Source organism: Choloepus didactylus, chromosome 13 (genome assembly GCF_015220235.1).
Source record: "Choloepus didactylus isolate mChoDid1 chromosome 13, mChoDid1.pri, whole genome shotgun sequence".
NCBI lineage: Eukaryota > Metazoa > Chordata > Mammalia > Pilosa > Megalonychidae > Choloepus > Choloepus didactylus.
Window position 1 is genome coordinate 33390771 of NC_051319.1, and position 21457 is coordinate 33412227.

Below are 21457 nucleotides of genomic sequence, written 5' to 3' on the forward strand. Positions count from 1 at the left end.
TTATTCAGTAAGTATCTGTTGAGCATTTACCATGGGTACCTAATGTGTACTGAGGATATATGGGTGAACAAGAGAGCTTATGTTAGATCTGGGAAGACAGAAATAAAGAAATAATCAAATTAACAAATTAATAAACTAATGTCAATAGTATGTGTTTGTAATATCTCTAGGTAGCCTATTATCAAGAATAATATTATAGAAGGCAAAATGGAACATCCCCTATTACTGTTTTCCCAAGAATCATTCCGTAACTGTAGAATCATATCCATTTGAAAAAAATCATTTTCATATGCAAACTTGCTTTAGGTTCAAGTCTGCTTCCTGGCTCCTTTAGGAATAAAGTGTAATTAATGTAAGTGCTGGTGGTTTTGTACATGTGCCAAAAAAAGCTCCCTCTTGTATTTTCATTAGGTAATGCAGCTCTTAGGAAAGATAGAGGCTTCCACTTCCGAGCAAACCTCAAATTTAAAGGTTGTCCAGGGGGATTATCGCCACGAAATGAACCTTTTGGAGTTCAAGTAAGTGAATGGAAGATTTTTAATTCTGTTAAATGCATTCCAAAGGGTTTTGCCTGTTGAAAGCATTAGCATTAAATAACAACCTATCCCAGGTATTTGAACCTGGCCAAGAAATAAAGCCACAAACTAACACAGAAAATAGTCTTCACTAAAGTAACTTATGTAATTTTCATAATAAAAGAATGATGAATATTAATTTTGGTATTCTCTTTGCATATCTCAACTGAATAGACATATTCGTTCTGACCCTTCCTATGGTGTAATTTTAACTTATCAGCAATTGTATATGAAAATGCCTCAAAGTCAAGCACTATTGAATATAAATTTATTCCCCAAGATTATCAAACATTTTTTAAAAACAATTTTGATCTACAAGCTTTTCTTGGAAGGTTTCTTCTAAGATCACTCATTTCCATTTTCCATTTTTGAGGCTCCAGTCTCTATCCCATCTAACCTGAGTTTTCCCTTACTCTGTGGAGGAAGCAGTTAAGGAGACTAGGTGCCAAACATTCAAATTACTGGCCTCCTTATTCTTGAACCCCACCACCCCACCCCCTTGTTCAAATGACCACCATTTTGTAGGGTTGTAGTAGAGGCAGAGGAAAATTCTAGCATCTTGATGGATACTTTCTTAATGCTCCCTTATAACCTTGTTCTTTTTCCTCTTGGTCCTACACCACTTGGGTTTAATGTCTTGGACAAATCCAGTAGTCTGCTAATACTCTGCTTTCTACATTTTTCTCTATCTTGATACTGACCAAAAGCAATAGGTTCTCTGCCCAATGCACTCAAATGACCAATTCCTGAGACAACAGGTTTCAAAGAAAGACTTTATTGCCAGGCATGAAGCAGGAGATCAGATGGCATATCGGCCTAAAAATCTGTCCCCTCAAACTGCAGTAACTCAGATGTTTTATAGTGTCAAAAGATTGGGCAGGTTTTAGATAATGGAGCATAATGGCTCTAGATGGTGTAATTAGAGGTGCTCTAATTATTGAGCATGGGTAGATGATTACATGCTTAGTCACAGAACATATGTAGGAAAATGGCAGCCTTAATATGATGGGCGTGATTTTTACTATTATAGTGAAGTATAGGTCACTTATAGGTTAAAGTTTAGGCTACTGTGCATGTCAAGCAGGCCCATTTTGGTTAGATCCAGCTTCCTTTATTGAGATAATAAGACTCTAAAGTTGAAAAACCAGATAAAATGGGTACAAGTGAGGGTCAGTCACAAAGTTTTTACAATCAGAAGGACACAAGATAAAGGCTATACAATCATTATCAGAGATCAAGGCAGTTGGATTACAGTTCAGAGATTTCAGGTATTTCCCTCTGTCTACTCTAATATTCCAGAAAGTAAAAAAGGGAATATCTATATAATGATTCGGTGATCATAATCATCCCCTAAATCCTAACTTCTCGGTTACAATCTCTACCATATTTCATTAAGTTTAAACACCATTGACTGTAGGATTCACTATTATTTTTTGTGCCTCTAAGACATGAAACCAAAAATTAAACTATAGCACACCATCATTTTTATGACATCTCCCAATTTCAGAGATGTTAAAATGTGAAATACGTGTGTCCCAGAAATTGATGAAAAACAGTCATCACTAAAACTTGAAGAAATAGATTTGTCTTGAGTAAATAGTAAATACCTACTTTCTTCATACTCTAAGAAAGTTTTTCTAGGTTCTTAAATTCTAGCACAATGAGGGTGCTCAAAAAATACCCATGTGGTGCTTGTTCCAATGCCTTTAGCTTGGAATTAAGATAAAGAAAACTCTCCAAAGGAGAGGCAGAAAAATAAACTGTTTCAGGAAATACAGTTTAAGAACTAATGTTGTATATAAGAGATAGTCTCCCCTTCCCTTATGGAAGGAAAGACTGACTTAAAGAGATAAGCTATATTAATACATGGCAAATGTTTGAGATCTAGGGCTGAATGCTTCTTTCATGATACTCTTTACTTTTTCCATCTTTGAAGAGAAATTGTCTTTTAGAAGAGTCATCTAAATAGCAAAATCTGAGTCCGGACACTCTTTTAGTGTGAACATGAACCTCTTTCTCACTTTAAGTAATGAAGTCTTAAAATTTCATAAGTATTACAACAGGTAACCATGTATCCCATAAAGCAGATTTTTACCCAGGCAAATACTTTAATAACTCATTGAATTAACATTTGACTATTTTTCATTTAAAATTTCTCCATTTTTTTAATTAAAAAGTAATATGCATTTATCGTAAAAAATAAAATAAAGATGAAAAAAGAAATCACCAACCCAACTTCTCAATGCAGCCAATGCTAACACCACGAATGTATCCTCCCACACTTTCCTTCTTGTTCATATTAGACATCAAACAGAAAAAGGACTATATGTATGCATGTATGTAAATACTACATACATTATACATATAGAGAGATCATGGTTTTTTTTGTTTTTTTTTTAACATCATTTTATTGAGATATATTCACATACCACGCAGTCATACAAAACAAATTGTACTTTCGATTGTTTACAGTACCATTACATAGTTGTACATTCATCACCTAAATCAATCCCTGACACCTTCATTAGCACACACACAAAAATAACAAGAATAATAATTAGAGTGAAAAAGAGCAATTGACGTAAAAAAGAACACTGGGTACCTTTGTCTGTTTGTTTCCTTCCCCTACTTTTCTACACATCCATCCATAAAGTAGACAAAGTGGAGTTTGGTCCTTATGGCTTTCCCAATCCCATTGTCACCCCTCATAAGCTACATTTTTATACAACTGTCTTCGAGATTCATGGGTTCTGGGTTGTAGTTTGATAGTTTCAGGTATCCACCACCAGCTACCCCAATTCTTTAGAACCTAAAAAGGGTTGTCTAAAGTGTGCGTAAGAGTGCCCACCAGAGTGATCTCTCGGCTCCTTTTGGAATCTCTCTGCCACTGAAGCTTATTTCATTTCCTTTCACATCCCCCTTTTGGTCAAGAAGATGTTCTCCGTCCCACGATGCCGGGTCTACATTCCTCCCCGGGAGTCATATTCCACGTTGCCAGGCAGATTCACTCCCCTGGGTGTCTGATCCCACGTAGGGGGGAGGGCAGTGATTTCACCTTTCAAGTTGGCTTAGCCAGAGAGAGAGGGCCACATCTGAGCAACAAAGAGGCATTCAGGAGGAGACTCTTAGGCACAAATATAGGGAGGCCTAGCCTCTCCTTTGCAGCAACCGTCTTCCCAAGGGTAAAACTTATGGTAGAGGGCTCAACCCACCAAACCACCAGTCCCCTATGTCTGTGGTCATGTTAGCAACCATGGAGGTGGGGTAGGCGAATACCCCTGCATTCTCCACAGGCTCCTCAAGGGGGCACTACATCGTTTTTTTTTTTCCTTGTTTTTCTTTATTTTTTTTTATTTTTTTTTTTTTAACTTTCCCTTCTTTTTTAATTCAACTGTATGAAAAAAAAAAGTTAAAAAGAAAACAAACATACAATAAAAGAACATTTCAAAGAGACCATAACAAGGGGGTAAGAAAAAGACAACTAACCTAAGATAACTGCTTAACTTCCAACATGTTCCTACTTTACCCCAAGAAAGTTACATAATATAGCAACATTTCTGTGAACTTGTTCCTACTATATCCATCAGAAATTAACAGACCATAGTCATTCCTGGGCATCCCCAGAACGTTAAATACCTTGTCTGTTCTTCTTAGATTACTGTTCCCCCTGCCTTAATTGCTCTCTATTGCTAGTTCCCCTACATTCTACATTATAAACCATTTGTTTTACATTTTTCAAAGTTCACATTAGTGGTAGCATATAATATTTCTCTTTTTGTGCCTGGCTTATTTCGCTCAGCATTATGTCTTCAAGGTTCATCCATGTTGTCATATGTTTCACCAGATCGTTCCTTCTTACTGCCGCGTAGTATTCCATTGTGTGTATATACCACATTTTCTTTATCCACTCATCTGTTTAAGGACATTTGGGTTGTTTCCATCTCTTGGCAATTGTGAATAATGCTGCTATGAACATTGGCGTGCAGATATCTGTTCGTGTCACTGCTTTCCGATCTTCTGGGTATATACCGAGAAGTGCAATCGCTGGATCGAATGGTAACTCTATTTCTAGTTTTCTAAGGAACTGCCAGACTGACTTCCAGAGTGGCTGAACCATTATACAGTCCCACCAACAATGAATAAGAGTTCCAATTTCTCCACATCCCCTCCAGCATTTGTAGTTTCCTGTTTGTTTAATGGCAGCCATTCTAACCGGTGTTAGATGGTATCTCATTGTGGTCTTAATTTGCATCTCTCTAATAGCTAGTGAAGCTGAACATTTTTTCATGTGTTTCTTGGCCATTTGTATTTCCTCTTCAGAGAACTGTCTTTTCATATCTTTTGCCCATTTTATAATTGGGCTGTCTGTACTATTGTCATTGAGTTGTAGGATTTCTTTGTATATGCAAGATATCAGTCTTTTGTCAGATACATGGTTTCCAAAAATTTTTTCCCATTGAGTTGGCTGCCTCTTTACCTTTTTGAGAAATTCCTTTGAGGTGCAGAAACTTCTAAGCTTGAGGAGTTCCCATTTATCTATTTTCTCTTTTGTTGCTTGTGCTTTGGGTGTAAAGTCTAGGAAGTGGCCTCCTAATACAAGGTCTTGAAGATGTTTCCCTACATTATCTTCTAGGAGTTTTATGGTACTTTCTTTAATATTGAGATCTTTGGTCCATTTTGAGTTAATTTTTGTGTAGGGGGTGAGGTAGGGGTCCTCTTTCATTCTTTTGGATATGGATATCCAACTCTCCCAGCCCCATTTGTTGAAAAGACCATTATGGCTCAGTTCAGTGACTTTGGGGGCCTTATCAAAGATCAGTCGGCCATAGATCTGAGGGTCTATCTCTGAATTCTCAATTCGATTCCATTGATCTATATGTCTATCTTTGTGCCAGTACCATGCTGTTTTGGCAACTGTAGCTTTATAATAAGCCGCAAAGTCAGGGAGTGTAAGTCCTCCCACTTGGTTTTTCTTTTTTAGAGTGTCTTTAGCAATTCGAGGCATCTTCCCTTTCCAAATAAATTTGATAACTAGCTTTTCCAAGTCTGCAAAGTAGGTTGTTGGAATTTTGATTGGGATTGCATTGAACCTGTAGATGAGTTTGGGTAGAATTGACATCTTAATGACATTTAGCCTTCCTATCCATGAACATGGAATGTTTTTCCATCTTTTAAGGTCCCCTTCTATTTCTTTTAGTAGAGTTATGTAGTTTTCTTTGTATAGGTCTTTTACATCTTTGGTTAAGTTTATTCCTAGGTACTTGATTTTTTTAGTTGCTATTGAAAATGGTATCTTTTTCTTGAGTGTCTCTTCAGTTTGTTCATTTCTAGCATATAGAAACATTACTGACTTATGTGCATTAATCTTGTATCCCACTACTTTGCTAAATTTGTTTATTAGCTCTAGTAGGTGTATCGTTGATTTCTCAGGGTTTTCTAGATATAAGATCATATCATCTGCAAACAATGACAGTTTTACTTCTTCTTTTCCAATTTGGATGCCTTTTATTTCTTTGTCTTGCCGGATTTCCCTGGCTAGCACTTCCAGCACAATGTTGAATAACAGTGGTGACAGCGGGCATCCTTGTCTTGTTCCTGATCTTAGAGGGAAGGCTTTCAGTCTCTCACCATTGAGTACTATGCTGGCTGTGGGTTTTTCATATATGCTCTTTATCATGTTGAGGAAGTTTCCTTCAATTCCTACCTTTTGAAGTGTTTTTATCAAAAACGGATGTTGGATTTTGTCAAATGCTTTTTCAGCATCTATTGAGATGATCAATTGATTTTTCCCTTTCGAGTTTTTAATGTGTTGTAATACATTGATTGTTTTTCTTATGTTGAACCATCCTTGCATGCCTGGAATGAACCCCACTTGGTCATGTGTATGATTTTTTTAATGTGTCTTTGGATTCGATTTGCAAGTATTTTATTGAGGATTTTTGCATCTATATTCATTAGGGAGATTGGCCGGTAGTTTTCCTTTTTTGTAGCATCTTTGCCTGGTTTTGGTATTAGATTGATGTTAGCTTCATAAAATGAGTTAGGTAGTGTTCCCTTTTCTTCAATGTTTTGAAAGAGTTTGAGTAAGATTGGTGTCAGTTCTTTCTGGAAAGTTTGGTAGAATTCCCCTGTGAAGCCATCTGGCCCTGGGCATTTATTTGTGGGAAGATTTTTGATGACTGATTGGATCTCTTTGCTTGTGATGGGTTGGTTGAGGTCTTCTATTTCTTCTCTGGTCAGTCTAGGTTGTTCATATGTTTCCAGGAAATTGTCCATTTCTTCTACATTATCCAGTTTGTTGCCATACAGTTGTTCATAGTATCCTCTTAGAATTTTTTTAATTTCTTCAGGATCTGCAGTTATGTCACCTTTTTCATTCATTATTTTGTTTATATGGGTCTTCTCTCTTTTTGATTTTGTCAGTCTAGCTAGGGGCTTGTCAATCTTGTTGATCTTCTCAAAGAACCAACTTTTGGTGATATTTATCCTCTCTATTGTTTTTTTGTTCTCTATGTCATTTATTTCTGCTTTAATCCTTGTTATTTCTTTTCTTCTACTTGGTTTAGGATTGGTTTGCTGTTCATTTTCTAGCTTCTTCAGTTGATCCATTAGTTCTTTGATTTTGGCTCTTTCTTCCTTTTTAATATATGCGTTTAGTGCTATAAATTTCCCCCTTAGCACTGCTTTTGCTGCATCCCATAGGTTTTGGTATGTTGTGTTCTCATTTTCATTCGTCTCTATATATTTAGCAATTTCTCTTGCTATTTCTTCTTTAACCCACTGATTGTTTAGGAGTGTGTTGTTTAACCTCCAGGTATTTGTGAATTTTCTAAGTCTCTGATGGTTATTGACTTCTAATTGTATTCCATTGTGGTCAGAGAATGTGCTTTGAAGAATTTCAATTTTTTAAATTTATTGAGGCTTGTTTTATGTCCCAGCATATGATCTATTCTGGAGAAAGTTCCGTGGGCACTAGAAAAGTATGTGTATCCTGGTGATTTGGGATGTAATGTCCTGTATATGTCTGTTAAATCTAATTCATTTATCAGATTGTTTAGGTTTTCAATTTCCTTATTGGTCTTCTGTCTGGTTGATCTATCTATAGGAGAGAGTGATGTGTTGAAGTCTCCCACAGTTATTGTGGAAACATCAATTGCTTCCTTTAGTTTTGCCAGTGTTTCTCTCATGTATTTTGTGGCACCTTGATTGGGTGCATAGACATTTACGATTGTTATTTCTTCTTGCTGAATTGCCCCTTTTATTAGTATGTAGTGGCCTTCTTTGTCTCTCAAAACATCCCTGCATTTGAAGTCTATTTTATCTGAGATTAATATTGCTACACCTGCTTTCTTTTGGCTGTAGCTTGCATGAAATATTTTTTTCCATCCTTTCACTTTCAGTTTCTTTGTGTCCCTGTGTCTAAGATGAGTCTCTTGTATGCAACATATTGATGGTTCATTTTTTTTGATCCATTCTGCGAATCTATATCTTTTAATTGGGGAGTTTAATCCATTTACATTCAACGTTAAAACCGTGAAGGCATTTCTTGAATCGGCCATCTTATCGCTTGGTTTATGTTTGCCATATTTTTCCCTCTCTCTATTAATATCCTTTATTGTACCCATACCGAATCTCTTTAGTACTGAACCTTTCTCCAAGTCTCTCTGTCCTGTCTTTGTTTCTCTGTCTGTAGGGCTCCCTTTAGTATCTCCAGTAGGGCAGGTCTCTTGTTAGCAAATTCTCTCAGCATTTGTTTGTCTGTGAAAAATTTAAGCTCTCCCTCAAATTTGAAGGAGAGCTTTGCTGGATAAAGTATTCTTGGCTGGAAATTTTTCTCACTCAGAATTTTAAATATATCGTGCCACTGCCTTCTTGCCTCCATGGTGGCTGCTGAGTAGTCACTACTTAGTCTTATGCTGTTTCCTTTGTATGTGGTGAATTGCTTTTCTCTTGCTGCTTTCAGAACTTGCTCCTTCTCTTCTGTGTTTGACAGTGTGATCAGTATATGTCTCGGAGTGGGTTTATTTGGATTTATTCTATTTGGAGTTCGCTGAGCATTTATGATTTGTGTATTTATGTTGTTTAGAAGATTTGGGAAGTTTTCCCCAACAATTTCTTTGAATACTCTTCCTAGACCTTTACCCTTTTCTTCCCCTTCTGGGACACCAATGAGTCTTATATTTGGACGTTTCATATTATCTATCATATCCCTGAGGTCCATTTCGATTTTTTCAATTTTTTCCCCATTCTTTCTTTTATGCTTTCATTTTCCATTCTGTCATCTTCCAGGTCACTGATTCGTTGTTCAACTTCCTCTAGTCTTGTACTATGAGTGTCCAGAATCTTTTTAATTTGGTCAACAGTTTCTTTAATTTCCATAAGATCATCCATTTTTTTATTTAGTCTTGCAATGTCTTCTTTATGCTCTTCTAGAGTCTTCTTGATTTCCTTCATATCCCGTACTATGGTCTCATTGTTCATCTTTAGTTCTTTGAGTAGCTGCTCTAGGTGCTGTGTCTCTTCTGGTCTTTTGATTTGGGTGCTTGGGCTTGGGTTATCCATATCGTCTGGTTTTTTCATATGCTTTATAATTTTCTGTTGTTTTTGGCCTCGTGGCATTTGCTGAACTTGATAGGGTTCTTTTAGGGTTTGTAGACCTATTGAAGTCCTTATCTCTAATTTATCAGATCTACAGCTTCGTGGAGTACACTTTCTGTAACTAACCAGCAGGTGGCGTCCACAAGCTACCTGTTCTCCACAAGCCAGTTCTCCCCTGCTTAGCCTTTTTGGTGAGTGGGGGAGTGAGTCTTGTGGGGTCCAATTGGTTTACCAAGCTTGCGTGTGTAGTTGGTGTTGCCTGCCCTGTATGTGGGGCGTGTTTCTGGGCAGTCGGGGAGGGGGGGTGGCCCTAACAATCAAATCTCCCTGATGATCCTAGAGTTTTAAAGCTGCTGCAATAGTCTAAGCCTTCAGTTCAGTCCTGCCACAGTTTGTCTCTGCCACTGACCCACAAGTCTTTGGTATTGGCGTATGGCTCCTGAGACTTGCAAGTGGGCCCCTCTTCCAGGCTGTGCACCCCGGGTCCTCTGTTGAGGGATGACTGTGCTATGTCACAGGTGAGTGCCGTCCCCCCAGGGCAGTTCTGGGCTGCTGGGCTGTGTAGGGAGGCTCCCAGTCTGCTCAAATGATGGCTGAATGTGGCTTTGTTAATTCACACTGCTCCACCTTCCCAGCTCTGGGACAATCAGCTGAGGTTGCAGGGAAGGCTAATGTCCACGCCCAGTTTTGTGGTGTGTGCCTGTTATTTGAAGCACTTCCGTCACACTGGGTTGTCTGGGGCAGCTCTGGGCTATGGGGCTGGCGATGGGCAGGAGTGTTTCCTGTCCACCAGGATGGTGGCTGTGAGCGGACACCCCCCTTTTCTTGGGAAGTTGTGGTGTTTAGTGAATTTTCTCAGCCATTGGATTATTGCCTTTTGTCTCAGAGCTCTCTTAGTTGTGCTCTTGACTTGACGTGCCCAAATTGCAATTCTTTGAAGCTTTCTGTATTGGGCTTGTTAGAGTAATTGTTTTAGAAAAGGAAAAAAGGATTAAAAAAAAAAAAAAAAAAAAAAAAAGGGCCCTCCTCAGAGATCTAATGGGTTATTGAAATGCTAATAGACAAAGCAACCAGGGCCATTAAGGAAAGGTCCACAGGGCAGAGAGATCAGCTTTCCTTCGGGATTTGCATATGCGCCTCAAGGCCTGAGCTCCGCCCTTCCCCTTTCTATGTTCACCAGAACTCCAAAAATCCTCTCCTTTTATTTTGGAGTTTTTCGTGTTACTTTTTTTTTTTTTCCTATGCCTGTCTCCTCTCTGCTGGGCTGGCAGCTCTCAGATTCTCTGGTGTCTGGTCTCAGTCTATCTATGGTTGGAGTCTGGATCAGTAGAATGAGTTTCCGAGAAGGGCTACCACTGCAGTTCTCCCTTCTCCTTCCCGGAGCTGGCAGCCCCTCCTCCCACGGGACTGAGCCTGGCAGGGAGGGGCGCGGGTCCCCTGGCCGCAAAAACTTACAGATTTCGCTGATCTCAGCAGTTCGACATTTTCATGAGTGTTGTATGAAGTATGCCCAAAGACAGATTGCTCTGTGGTGTCCAGTCCACGCAGTTCCTGGCTTTTTACCTACTTTCCTGGAGGAGTAACTAAAACTTACAGCTCACCAGTCTGCCATCTTGCCCCGCCTCCTCGAGATCATGGTTTTTTAAAATAAATCCTATGCACATTACTCAATAACTTCCTTTTTTCTAGTATATCCTAGATGCCTCTCCAGATCAGTGTATATTATTCTAACAGTTTAAATAGCTGCATAATTATTCTAACTTACAGATATGCCATAATTAATTCAACTACTTATCTTATTGCTGAATCAATTATTTTCTTGTTTATGGCCACCACAAACAATCTTGTAATAATAATTCTTGGATATATCCTTAATTTTATGGCAAGATTCCTGGCTCAAAGAGTATATGTATTTATTAATTTTTATAAATTATGTTCTAAAAATGCAGCAATTGAAATTCCTACCAGCAATGTGTAAGAAGGTTTTTCTATATGTCCTTGCCAGCACATCCAAAGAACTTGATGTTCTCTCTTTTTAATATTTGCCAAAGGATGAAAAATAGTATCTCTTGTTTTAATTTCACCATTTGAATTTCCTTTCCTATGAATTGCCTGGTCTTATCATTTGTCAAATTTTGTATTGGGAGTTTTATGATTTTCTTATCCTTTTTTAAGGATTCCTTCACATTAGGGATAGCAACCTTTCAATGAAAGATGTATTGCAAATAGATTTTGCTCAGAGAAGGGCAGTAAGGCTCTTTATCTTTCAATCAGTGCAGTTTTATCTGGTATATTGGATTTTAGCTTGTAGCAGGGTTGCCTTTGAACAAACAATAAGAAAAAATAGTTCCACAACTTAAAAAACAAAATCTATAAATCACTCCTAATATTAGGATATTGAGATATGTATAATTTTTTTAAAAGGTGGATGGGGTATAGAATTTGACTTTTATAAAGTATAAAAGAAAACTGTCTTAGAACACAGGCATTAACTTTTAAATAAAAGTATTTTAATAACATTAAAAAGTAAGTTATATTGAGCAATTTTTCCATTTAGAAACTAACAAATTCAAGTTTTGTATTCACCTAAACTTATATTTCATACTGAACTTAAGAGCCACAGTATCATCTGGGAGTTTTCTAGTGAATTCCTGAGATTTCGGCACTGGTCACTAGAACTGACAAAGGAGATGCATGGGCACTGTCATCTCACTCCCCTACTGAGCCTCCTCCTTCCGGAAGGGTCTCAGTCAGATGTTCTGCTAAGTAATGTTCTAAGCCAACAGCTTAATGCTTATATAGCAAGAGTCTTGGCCATCATGAAATATAGCTGTCTTTTAACAGGAGTTTGGCAGGGGCAGACCTGCCAATCCCCAGATAGCTCTTGTTGCCGATGCTGTTTAGTCAACAGTGATTTATAAGAAAAGCTAAAAGTACTTGGTCACCGAAGCAAAGTGTAGACACAAGTCTTACCACACAACTTTGAAAATGTTACCGCAGAGGACAGTTACCAACCCTACCCATGAGTTAGTTTTACTCATCTTTGCATCCTCAGCACCCAGCACATTCAAACACAAATAAATTGAAGTCAAATGAATGAACTAAATTAATTTTTTGAGCACCTGCAATATATAGGTTGTGTTTTGGAATAGCTAAAAACATAATCCCAGCCACATATAGTTGGGGAGATACCACATAAGTGAGAAGCTAAGCACAGGTAAAGTAAAAGTTAAGACAATTTAAATGAGACACACCAGTAGGTAGAAACAATTATAAGCATAGTAATTACCATTTATAAATGCCTACCAATCACCCGGTGCTGCAGATGCTGTCTCTTACCCAGCTCTGAGTCTTATCTTCATTATAGAGATGAGGAAACGTAGATTCAGGAAGATTAAGTAAGTTGCCCAGAGTCACACAGCCAGAAAATGGCTGATCCAAAGCTCTGGTGGTTTTTAACCAATCCATGCTGCCTCCATCTTGCAACTCCCTATGTGATGAATAGTAAACTAATTGTACTACAGAAATTTAGGGAACAAAAAGACCAGGAAATAGGCTATGAAAGTGTTGAGATTTAAGCTCAAGTATATTTGGATTGATCAAGAAACAAGATTCTTCCTAACAGACAGGATTTGGAATTGCTTTTTAATTCGTGTTACTAATTAGAAATCACAAAATGTTAAGAGGAAATTAGTTTAAGAGAGTTCTACCTAAAAGTATAAATTTAGTAGAAAAAAATATTTCTTGGAATTAATTTCTTGCTTCTGGCATGAAACGTAAAATCTAAGACAATCTCCAAAGAAATAAATAGCTCATGGTCTTTTGTAAGGACTTTTTCATATAGGAGTACAAAAAACTATCTTCTGTCTTTATCAGTCCATCAAAGGCCACTGATTCTTTTTGCAATCACATTTTGCCATAGCCACTATCTAAATTCAAGAGACTGTGTTAATGGTAATAGTTTCCAGGAATTCAGAATGTTCATTTCTTCTAAATAAGTTCATTCAACAGATTGCCCCTAAAACACTAGGTTTGGGCCATAAGGGGCCCATCATGTGTAAAACTGGTCCATTCTGGCACTATGTCCTTCCTCAATTATGTACATAAGCCATAACCCTGGTAGTCACTAGAATATTTGTTCCAAGCCTACACTCTGTGCTCGCTATTCGTTCTCTCTCCCCTGGGCTCTGCTGTGTCTATAGATACCCCTTACATTTTCCTTAACTCTTTGGTGACTATCTCCCTTATAATTGCCCTTGGTGTGCATTTTAACCTGACTCCACCAGCATACAAACACAGACAAAAAATAATAGTCCTAGTTAGGGCTCTGGTCAAAATTGTAAAGTTTTGAGAAAAAGGAAAGAAAATCTATCTATCTAATCTACGTCTGTTAGAAACACTCCCAATGCCGTTGGAAAAGAGGATTTGGGAACTAAAATATGAATGTCATTCAAGAGAAACTCATCTTGTTCAGATTTTAACTAAGTTCTATAATTAACAGAAAAATAATTCTTCTTACATGGTAAATCATTTCTATTATGCTAGGAAAGAGTCTAAAGAAAGAAAAAGATTTATATAAGTTTTTATTTTTCTTTATCCTTTTTCTCTTTTAAGGAAGATGTTTTTGTGAAAAAAAAAATGCTTTTTACTTTAATAAACCAACAGGCAGAGTCTGCCTTCTGATTGTTATCAGGAAGGTGAATCACCAATGGGGGCAAAACCTTGTAATAGATAGTAATTCATTCTTTATGGCTTTATTTTAATTTCAGAATTTCAATTTCTGATATGTCCTTCCAGAGATATTACTTGAGAAAATTTAATGGTTCCTTGGTTTTCAGAGGGATGTTAATATTGTATCAGTGATAAGAAAGTAAATGCCCACATGGTAAAGGTGAGCAGTGAAGACTAGATCCTCAATCAATTGTAAAGCTATCTCTTGATTACTTGGGAATTTATTGCCCCCTTAGCAATCACTGTTAATTAACATTTCCACCAGAGACGGTGAAAGGAAGATGAAAATTAAAGCAGATTAGAAGGTCTCTGAATAGATTGACAAATCTATGATTTGTTAATTGCCAGCAATCCTAATAAAAGGCATTTTATGAGAATGACTCATTCATTCAGTCAACAACTATTTATTGAGCACATAGTATATTCCATGCATTGTTCACAGCCATGAACAAAGAAAAATCCTTACCTTCTAGGGGCTTGGGTTTTAGTGGAGGAGATAGCAAGCAAATTAGTATATAATGTATCAGATGGCAATAATCATTTTGTAGAAAACTAAAGTAGAGTGAGGGACTAGGGAGTATTAGGCAGGAAGAAGGGGTCCTATTTTTCTTTTTTTTTTTTTTTCAACAATGGCCAAAAATTTTCATTGATAAGGTGGCACTTGAACATAAATCTGAAATGAAATGAGGTCAGGAACCATTGGATATTCTAAGGAAGATTGTTCTGGACAGAGGAAACGGTCGGCTAAAATAAGGTTTTGTGAATACCTGCTGGTGGGTTTATTTGTCTGAGATCTAACAGCAGTTAACCAATAGCACAGGTAATTGAGAATCATAATTAAACTAAGAACAGGAGGACTAACCAATTTCATCTTATTCAATGTTGAGGTACTCATTCAAAGGTTATCCAATCTCCTATGTGAAAAATTTTCCTTTGCATATCAAAAATTAAAAAAATAAAATAAAAAGGGGATGAAGATCAGAATATAGTTATTATATTACAACTAATATAACTATTAAAATATTATGTTGCTTTTCCCATTCCTTGGTATCATCATCTAAATCAGGGTTTCTCAACCCAAGCACTATTGGCATTTTGGATGGATAATTCTTTGTTTTGGGCTGTCCTTTGCATTGTATGATGTTTAGCAGGATTCCTGGTCTCTACCCACTAGAAGCCAGCAGCACCTTCCAGCTGTGACAACCAAAATTGTCCCCAGACGTTACCAAATGTCCCCTGGGAGGCAAAATTGCCCCCAGTTGAGAACCACTGATCTAAATAAAACTGGAGATGATCTCACAGAACTTGTCTTTTAAAATTATTAATTCAAACATATTTTCAGGAGAACACAGTAAGCATGCACATGTAATATATGTCCAGCATGTTTTAAATTATTTACAATGACAAATATTACAAATGAAACTATCTGCATATAATTTTTCCCTAAAATATTAGATCAACTATTTTATCACTTCAAGCCAGCCACACAGTATAAAGTTCTCTGGATATCTTCTGTAACAACAGCAGCAAAAAATGCACTGTTCCTGTCAACCTTGTAGCTTTACCTGATTCTAAAAGGGGATTTGACATTTTACCATGAATAAGTCATATACAGAAAACATAACAAAGCCACCCGTGTGTCCCCATCCCACATCCCATTTCTTCTCAGACCCGTATCTCTATCATTTCAGATGCAGATTCCCTAGTCAAGGGTACAACCTTCCTGCTCAAACCCTTACCCACTCCATAGTGACTTTTGAAATTGCTAGGACATGACTCCAACCCTTTTAATCACTGTGACATCCAATCCCATTTCTAAAAATCCTTCATTCTCTATTGTTTACACTTCTGTGGTATGTAATCTCCTATACCTCTGCCTATTGTCTCTGTTTTTGCCCCCTACCCAAGTAACTCAGCACCCCTCTAAATCCCACCAAAGAATCTGCTCACACAGAACCACTATTGGCAATGGAGACTTAACGGAAGATTTTGCCTGAAACCTAGGAGACAACCTAAATTCCCTTTGGATACTCTGCTTTGCCAAAGTCCTCTGAGCCCCACCCCCACCCCTACCGTTGACTTTTCTCTCCCCTATCGGACAGTGCAGGTCCTCCCCCAGCCTCACGATGGCACTTTGGAGCAGAGGTCTGCAAACTGCCACCCTTGGGCCAAATCTGTCTACAGCTTGTTTTTGTACAATCCACAGCTAAGAATGTTTTTGTATTTTTTAATTATTAAAAAAGTAATGAAGAGTATTTCACGACCTGTGAAAATTATATGAAATTTAAATATCAGTGTCCATAAAGTTTGATTCAAACACAGCCATGCTCATTGGTTTACAAATTGTCTAGGGCTAGTTTCCCGCTGCAATGACAGTTCAGTGGTTGCGGAGTTGAGTGGTAGCAACAGAGACTGTACGGCCTGCAAAATCTAAAATATTTACTATCAGCCCTTTTTACAGATAAAGTTTGCCAACCCTTGACATAGAGTAAAAATCTCCACCCCAAGTAACTTAACAAAGTATTTCTTTCATGCATGAACGATGCCCCCAGGCCCTGAGAGGAAATCTCCCTGGCCTAACACAGGCATTTATTTCTATGTGGCTGTGGTGAGCCCTAGCTGGCTGTGCTCCTGTCACTGTGTGTGTGTCTATATGTAGCGTAGGCAGAGGGGTGTTGTCAGCCGCTGGACTGAACACAAGCTCAGAACAGGGACCCAGCGCATACTTCCCTTGCATCCTTCCCCATCTCCCACAGCTCCCCCTAAGGACTCAGCTAGGTACACTGAGCCCCATCATCTGAAAAACAGCAGACTTTTTCAACACATTAAATGTTGGTTTTTATGTTAAAGTCTTATTAAGCCAGAACGAAACATTTTTCCCCTTAGATTTAATTCGCTTTCAAACAATGTCTATGAAGAATTTGAGAACCACCAAAAACGGACAGAAAATCAGTTCATCAAATACGAAAAAGACCACCTCAGCCATGTAAATCAAAGTCTGAAGGTCCTACAGGAGAAACTGGTAAGGAATTATGTTACTTCATGGTCATTGTCTACATGGTAACAAGGAGAAAAGGACTCAAAGGTCACATTTCAGCATTTTATAGTACTCTTTGCTGCCTTGTCAGTAACGTATTTTATTAGCAGTAAGGCAAAATGCAAGGAGATCCGAGGCCTTCCTTCTGTTCCATTTGCTACTTCCTGACTCAGAGTGTGCTCAGCCTGTGACAGAATAACCTGAAGAGGTTTTTTAAAAAAACAGATTCCTGGTGCCATTCCAAGAATCAGACTCTCTGAGGGTGTCCCCTGGGAATCTGTGGTTTTAGACAAGTTTCCTGGGTGATATGCCTAGGCACATTAAAGCTTGAAAACCTCTGCTTGTCATTTAACCTCTCTGGAAATCTGTTAGCAGATCAAAGGTTCTCAAAACTCCTTTTCCAGATCAGATATTGTGGAGCACCTTGTGCTTTGGGGAAAGACCACCAGGGTATATGAGAAAGACTGCTTCAGGGCTCCTTTCTCCCATTTCAGCCAGCATGGGCGGCCAGGCCGCTGAGTTCAGATGGGGAGGACAGGGCAGGTTGTCCCTGTGATCAGTGGATGCCAGCCCTGCTGGTGATTCAAGGAAGATGTTTCTGAAACATCAGTAATAGTGGCTGTAGGCAGCCCAGTAAAATAACACCTCATCCCTCTACTTGAGGTTTTAGACAACTGACAGAAACAGAAGTCAGAGGAAGGACATGAATGTAACAGCATCATCACTGACAAGGCTATTGAAGTAGGTGCCAAGCGGGCCTGCTAATTCTTTAACTCCGAGTTAGGCAGACTTGTCCACAAGATACAGACAGCACTGGGTGACCATGTGGTCACTCTGCAGGCAGACCAGAATCCATCATCCCCTTCTCAAATTCCTGGTGGGGGGAGAGGGAGGAGGAGAGGCTAATGAGCATTAAGCTCCTCCTGCTGCACTCACCTCAGCTGCATATTTAGAATCACCTGGAGAACTTTTCAAATGTATCAGTTCCTGGGCTCTATAATGGGCCAATTAAATCACAATTTCTGGAGATGGGCTATGGCCCAGGTGATTTTAATGGACAGTTGGGGTGGAGAACCACTGGTCTAGTGGAAGTTGTCCAGGTGGAGATATGTAGCTTCAAGGAATAAGAACTTCTAAAACTCAGAAGCAGGTCCAAGGAGCTCAGTTAAAGTGATATCTAAAACCTCTTCCTTTGCTACATTTCTTAAACACATAACTAAAATTCCAAATTCTCAGGGCACTTCAGGAAGACCACAGCCCTTTCCTTTCTGTTCTTCTATAATATGTAGAATTCCAGAATTCTACTACAAATGAATAAGGTCAAACAAAGGGATTAACTCTTACACTTGTGAACATGGTTTTAGGTAAAAAGGAACTAGTTTGACTATACAAATGCACAGTTTTTCTTTTCTGCAAATTTATCATATATACTATCTTTTATAGGAAAAGTCTGAAATTAAAGTGGAAGAAAAAATGTTGCAGCTTTCAAGCAAATTAGAGAATTTCATTAACATGCAGAAACAGGAAGCAGAACTGAATAAAGTAAAGAATGTAGAAAATAAACTGTCCAGAAAGATGAACCAACTGGAAAAGCAGATGTGGAGTGAATTAGAGAAAATGCAGAATGAATATCAATCAGGTGAGCAGATACCTTTCAATAAGCAAAGAACATCAGTCCTTTCCTGTCCAATCCCTCAGAGTTTTGTACTTTCCACTAACAGCAAGTGATCAGTCTTGTCAATAGTGACAACCTTTTGCATTTGGTCAGACTTTCCTAAACACCCTATAGAATGTCAGCATACCACCAGAAGGTAAGTAAATCAATTAGAGTTCTTCATTCACACTAGGCAGTCTCACAAGATCATTGCTTTGAATATTTTACTCCCTAAGATCATAGAATTACAGAATTTTTAGATATGGAAAGATACTTGGATATCTCCAACAACTGCTTTAGGGAAAATAGGAGCTTCCAATCAAATGACCCTCTCATTGAACTGCAGGTAATGAGCCTGGACAGATGTCAGATGGGAGACCTGACCTTTAAAAGTGAGAGAGATGAATTAGCAAAGTCCAGTATAATGATTGCTTTTCTTCTAAAGAGGCTAATGGCAGCAGTGTCAAGCTGAGATAACATCAAAGAGAATTAATTTGAAAGGCTCATCTAATTTGTAAACTGGAAGAACATAGGATAGGTGCCGGGGAGCAGCCATCTGCCTCAAGTAACAATTCTAAGGGAATTACTAAAATACAAAGGGTTCCTTTATGAGAAAAAGCCCCAACCCATTTTCTGTCCTCCAGATCTCAGAAAAAATCAGGTGTAAATTCTACCAAGTTTTGGCTCCATATACAGATGGCTTGAAAGTGCCTTGGGAAGAGAGAGGAGGTCTCATTCTGCCAAATGTTCCTGGCATGTATGTACAATTCATTGCCTGGAAATCTGACCCGCCCATTTTCCCTACCGCCAAATCAGAATAACGACTTATGTGGCAAAGAATCTGTCCCGATCTTAGTTGGACTCTCTTTTATAGCCCTGCTTTCTGTATAACCATCAGAGGTTTAATTTTACTCATTCCTTCGGTACAACCCCAGGATGAGTTTAAGAGGAATTTACAACCTATATATTTCTGCATTTTACTAAATGGGAGTCCTAGCAAAGGGGGACTCCAAATTAAGGTTTGCTCCTTTATGCCTTAATAAAAATGCATAAGAAACATCTGTGTGGAAGGCCCTGGTGAATCAGAAATGGGCTGTACTCTCGGAAGCTGGAGGTCTGGTAGGTCCGGCGTAACAAGGGAGGCAGGCAGCAGGTGGCGTTCTACAGGTCCCTAGAACAGGTTATTTTCGGAGAAATTCTTAAATTTCCTCTGTGATGTTTACCTTCAATTTGGTAATGAGCAAAAAATGAGATCACCCAAATCTGTTGTCAATCAAAAATTTCAGAAGAAAATGTTTTACATTTAGCCCTTGAAATATAGAATTATTTCACTTTGCAATAAATATGGGGGCAAGGAGAGGGAGAACAATTAAATTTTCACAATGAAGCCTGCTACAAGTTGAAACACTGTTGCTAATGCATCTTTATGACCCACAAGAAAAACGGATTATTGTACATTTTTAGATTTGTCTATATGGAATTTAATGTGCTTTGAATTAAACGATAATCAATTACAGCAGAACTGCTGATTAGCAACTCTTGTGAAAAAAACAAATGTTCCAATGCCTTGTTTAATATAACCATCCCTATTTTCATACCAGGATTTCAATCGATTCATGACTCTCTCAGCTCCCTCCAAGAAATACAGAAAGCAAAGATGCAATTAGAGAAATATAAGGTCCAGAAAGACCTAAAGAAGTTACAACGCAAGATAATGGAACTCCAGGAAGTATAAAACTTTCCAGTCATCTGCTCTTTCACCAGCCAATGGAGTGGGTTTATGTGAAACACTGGGAAGAAGAAAGTAATGTCTCTAGGATATTTACTGCCTCTAATGTCTCTGTATTTCTTACTACCTTTTAAGGAGATCAATGTAACAGAAAACCCAATAAAGCAAAGAAGACTTATGCTGTTTTCATTAATTTACTAATGGAAAAATTAAGCGATATCTTCACATGCCATTTCATATTTTTATTTTTCTAGATCAGAGCAATGTACATTATGTACATAAAGGGGTGAAGTATGCCAGAGGTAAGACATTAAAGAATGGGGGGAACTGCGGCAAATTGCAGACCACTTACCCCTGCTAAAAAGAATAGCCACTATTCATTGCTAATTCATTATTAACATGTGTATAGTTCATTCATGCTACAATTTTAATTTCTCAAAAGAAACCAGAAATCTGGATTTTATATGGAATCTCTCTATTTTTGAAGCATTAGGAACTAGTTCAAAATATTTTTAAAATTATGAGAGAAATGTCTGTTGGGCAGATAAAGCCAGTGGGCTGCCAATTTGCAATCTCTAACCCCAAGGTTTTCTAACAATACCAATGTTTATAGCAAATTTAGTTTGTGCATATTTAAAATATAGAATCATTGTACTTAATATGTATCAGAATGTATGAGCAAGTAAAAGCTAACCCATGCAGAATAAGAGAACACAACAGCTTTCTTGAAAAACATACATTTTTATAATTTGATATAATACGTCCAAAATACTACCTATAAAATTAAAATATGTCTAACTTTTCTAGATATAAATGAAAATATAATTAAATGTAGCAGATGGTATTGGGCCATAAAATCATGAAAGTAAAAAACTATCCATGACATGGCTTAGATGCTAGAACAAACACTAATTTGTAATCACAGAGCTTTTTGTAAGCCTGACAGGAAGACCCTTACTTCAGACTTGGGGAACAAGAGTGATAGCTTCTCCCCCAAAAAAGAACAAATTTACTTTCCAAATACATTTTTGACTAATGCCCACCTCTCTAAATTTTTAACAGTATGAAGCATCTCCATTTACTGATATTAGTACTCTACATGCAACATTGTTGACTCTGTAAACCAAGGGATT

At 37.9% G+C, this 21457-nt stretch overlaps 1 protein-coding gene across 1 annotated transcript in view; it reads left to right on the plus strand.

Annotated features, from left to right (window-relative positions):
* Positions 1-20503, plus strand: part of FAM81B (family with sequence similarity 81 member B) — a 72887-nt gene extending 52384 nt beyond the window's left edge. Inside the window, exons 6-9 of the mRNA XM_037800882.1 lie at positions 412-518; positions 16791-16926; positions 18385-18580; positions 20197-20503. Of these exons, the coding sequence (XP_037656810.1) occupies positions 412-518; positions 16791-16926; positions 18385-18580; positions 20197-20330 (573 nt within the window). The 3' untranslated portion in view covers positions 20331-20503. The remainder of the gene's footprint in view (positions 1-411; positions 519-16790; positions 16927-18384; positions 18581-20196) is intronic.
* The last annotated feature ends 954 nt before the right edge of the window (positions 20504-21457 follow it).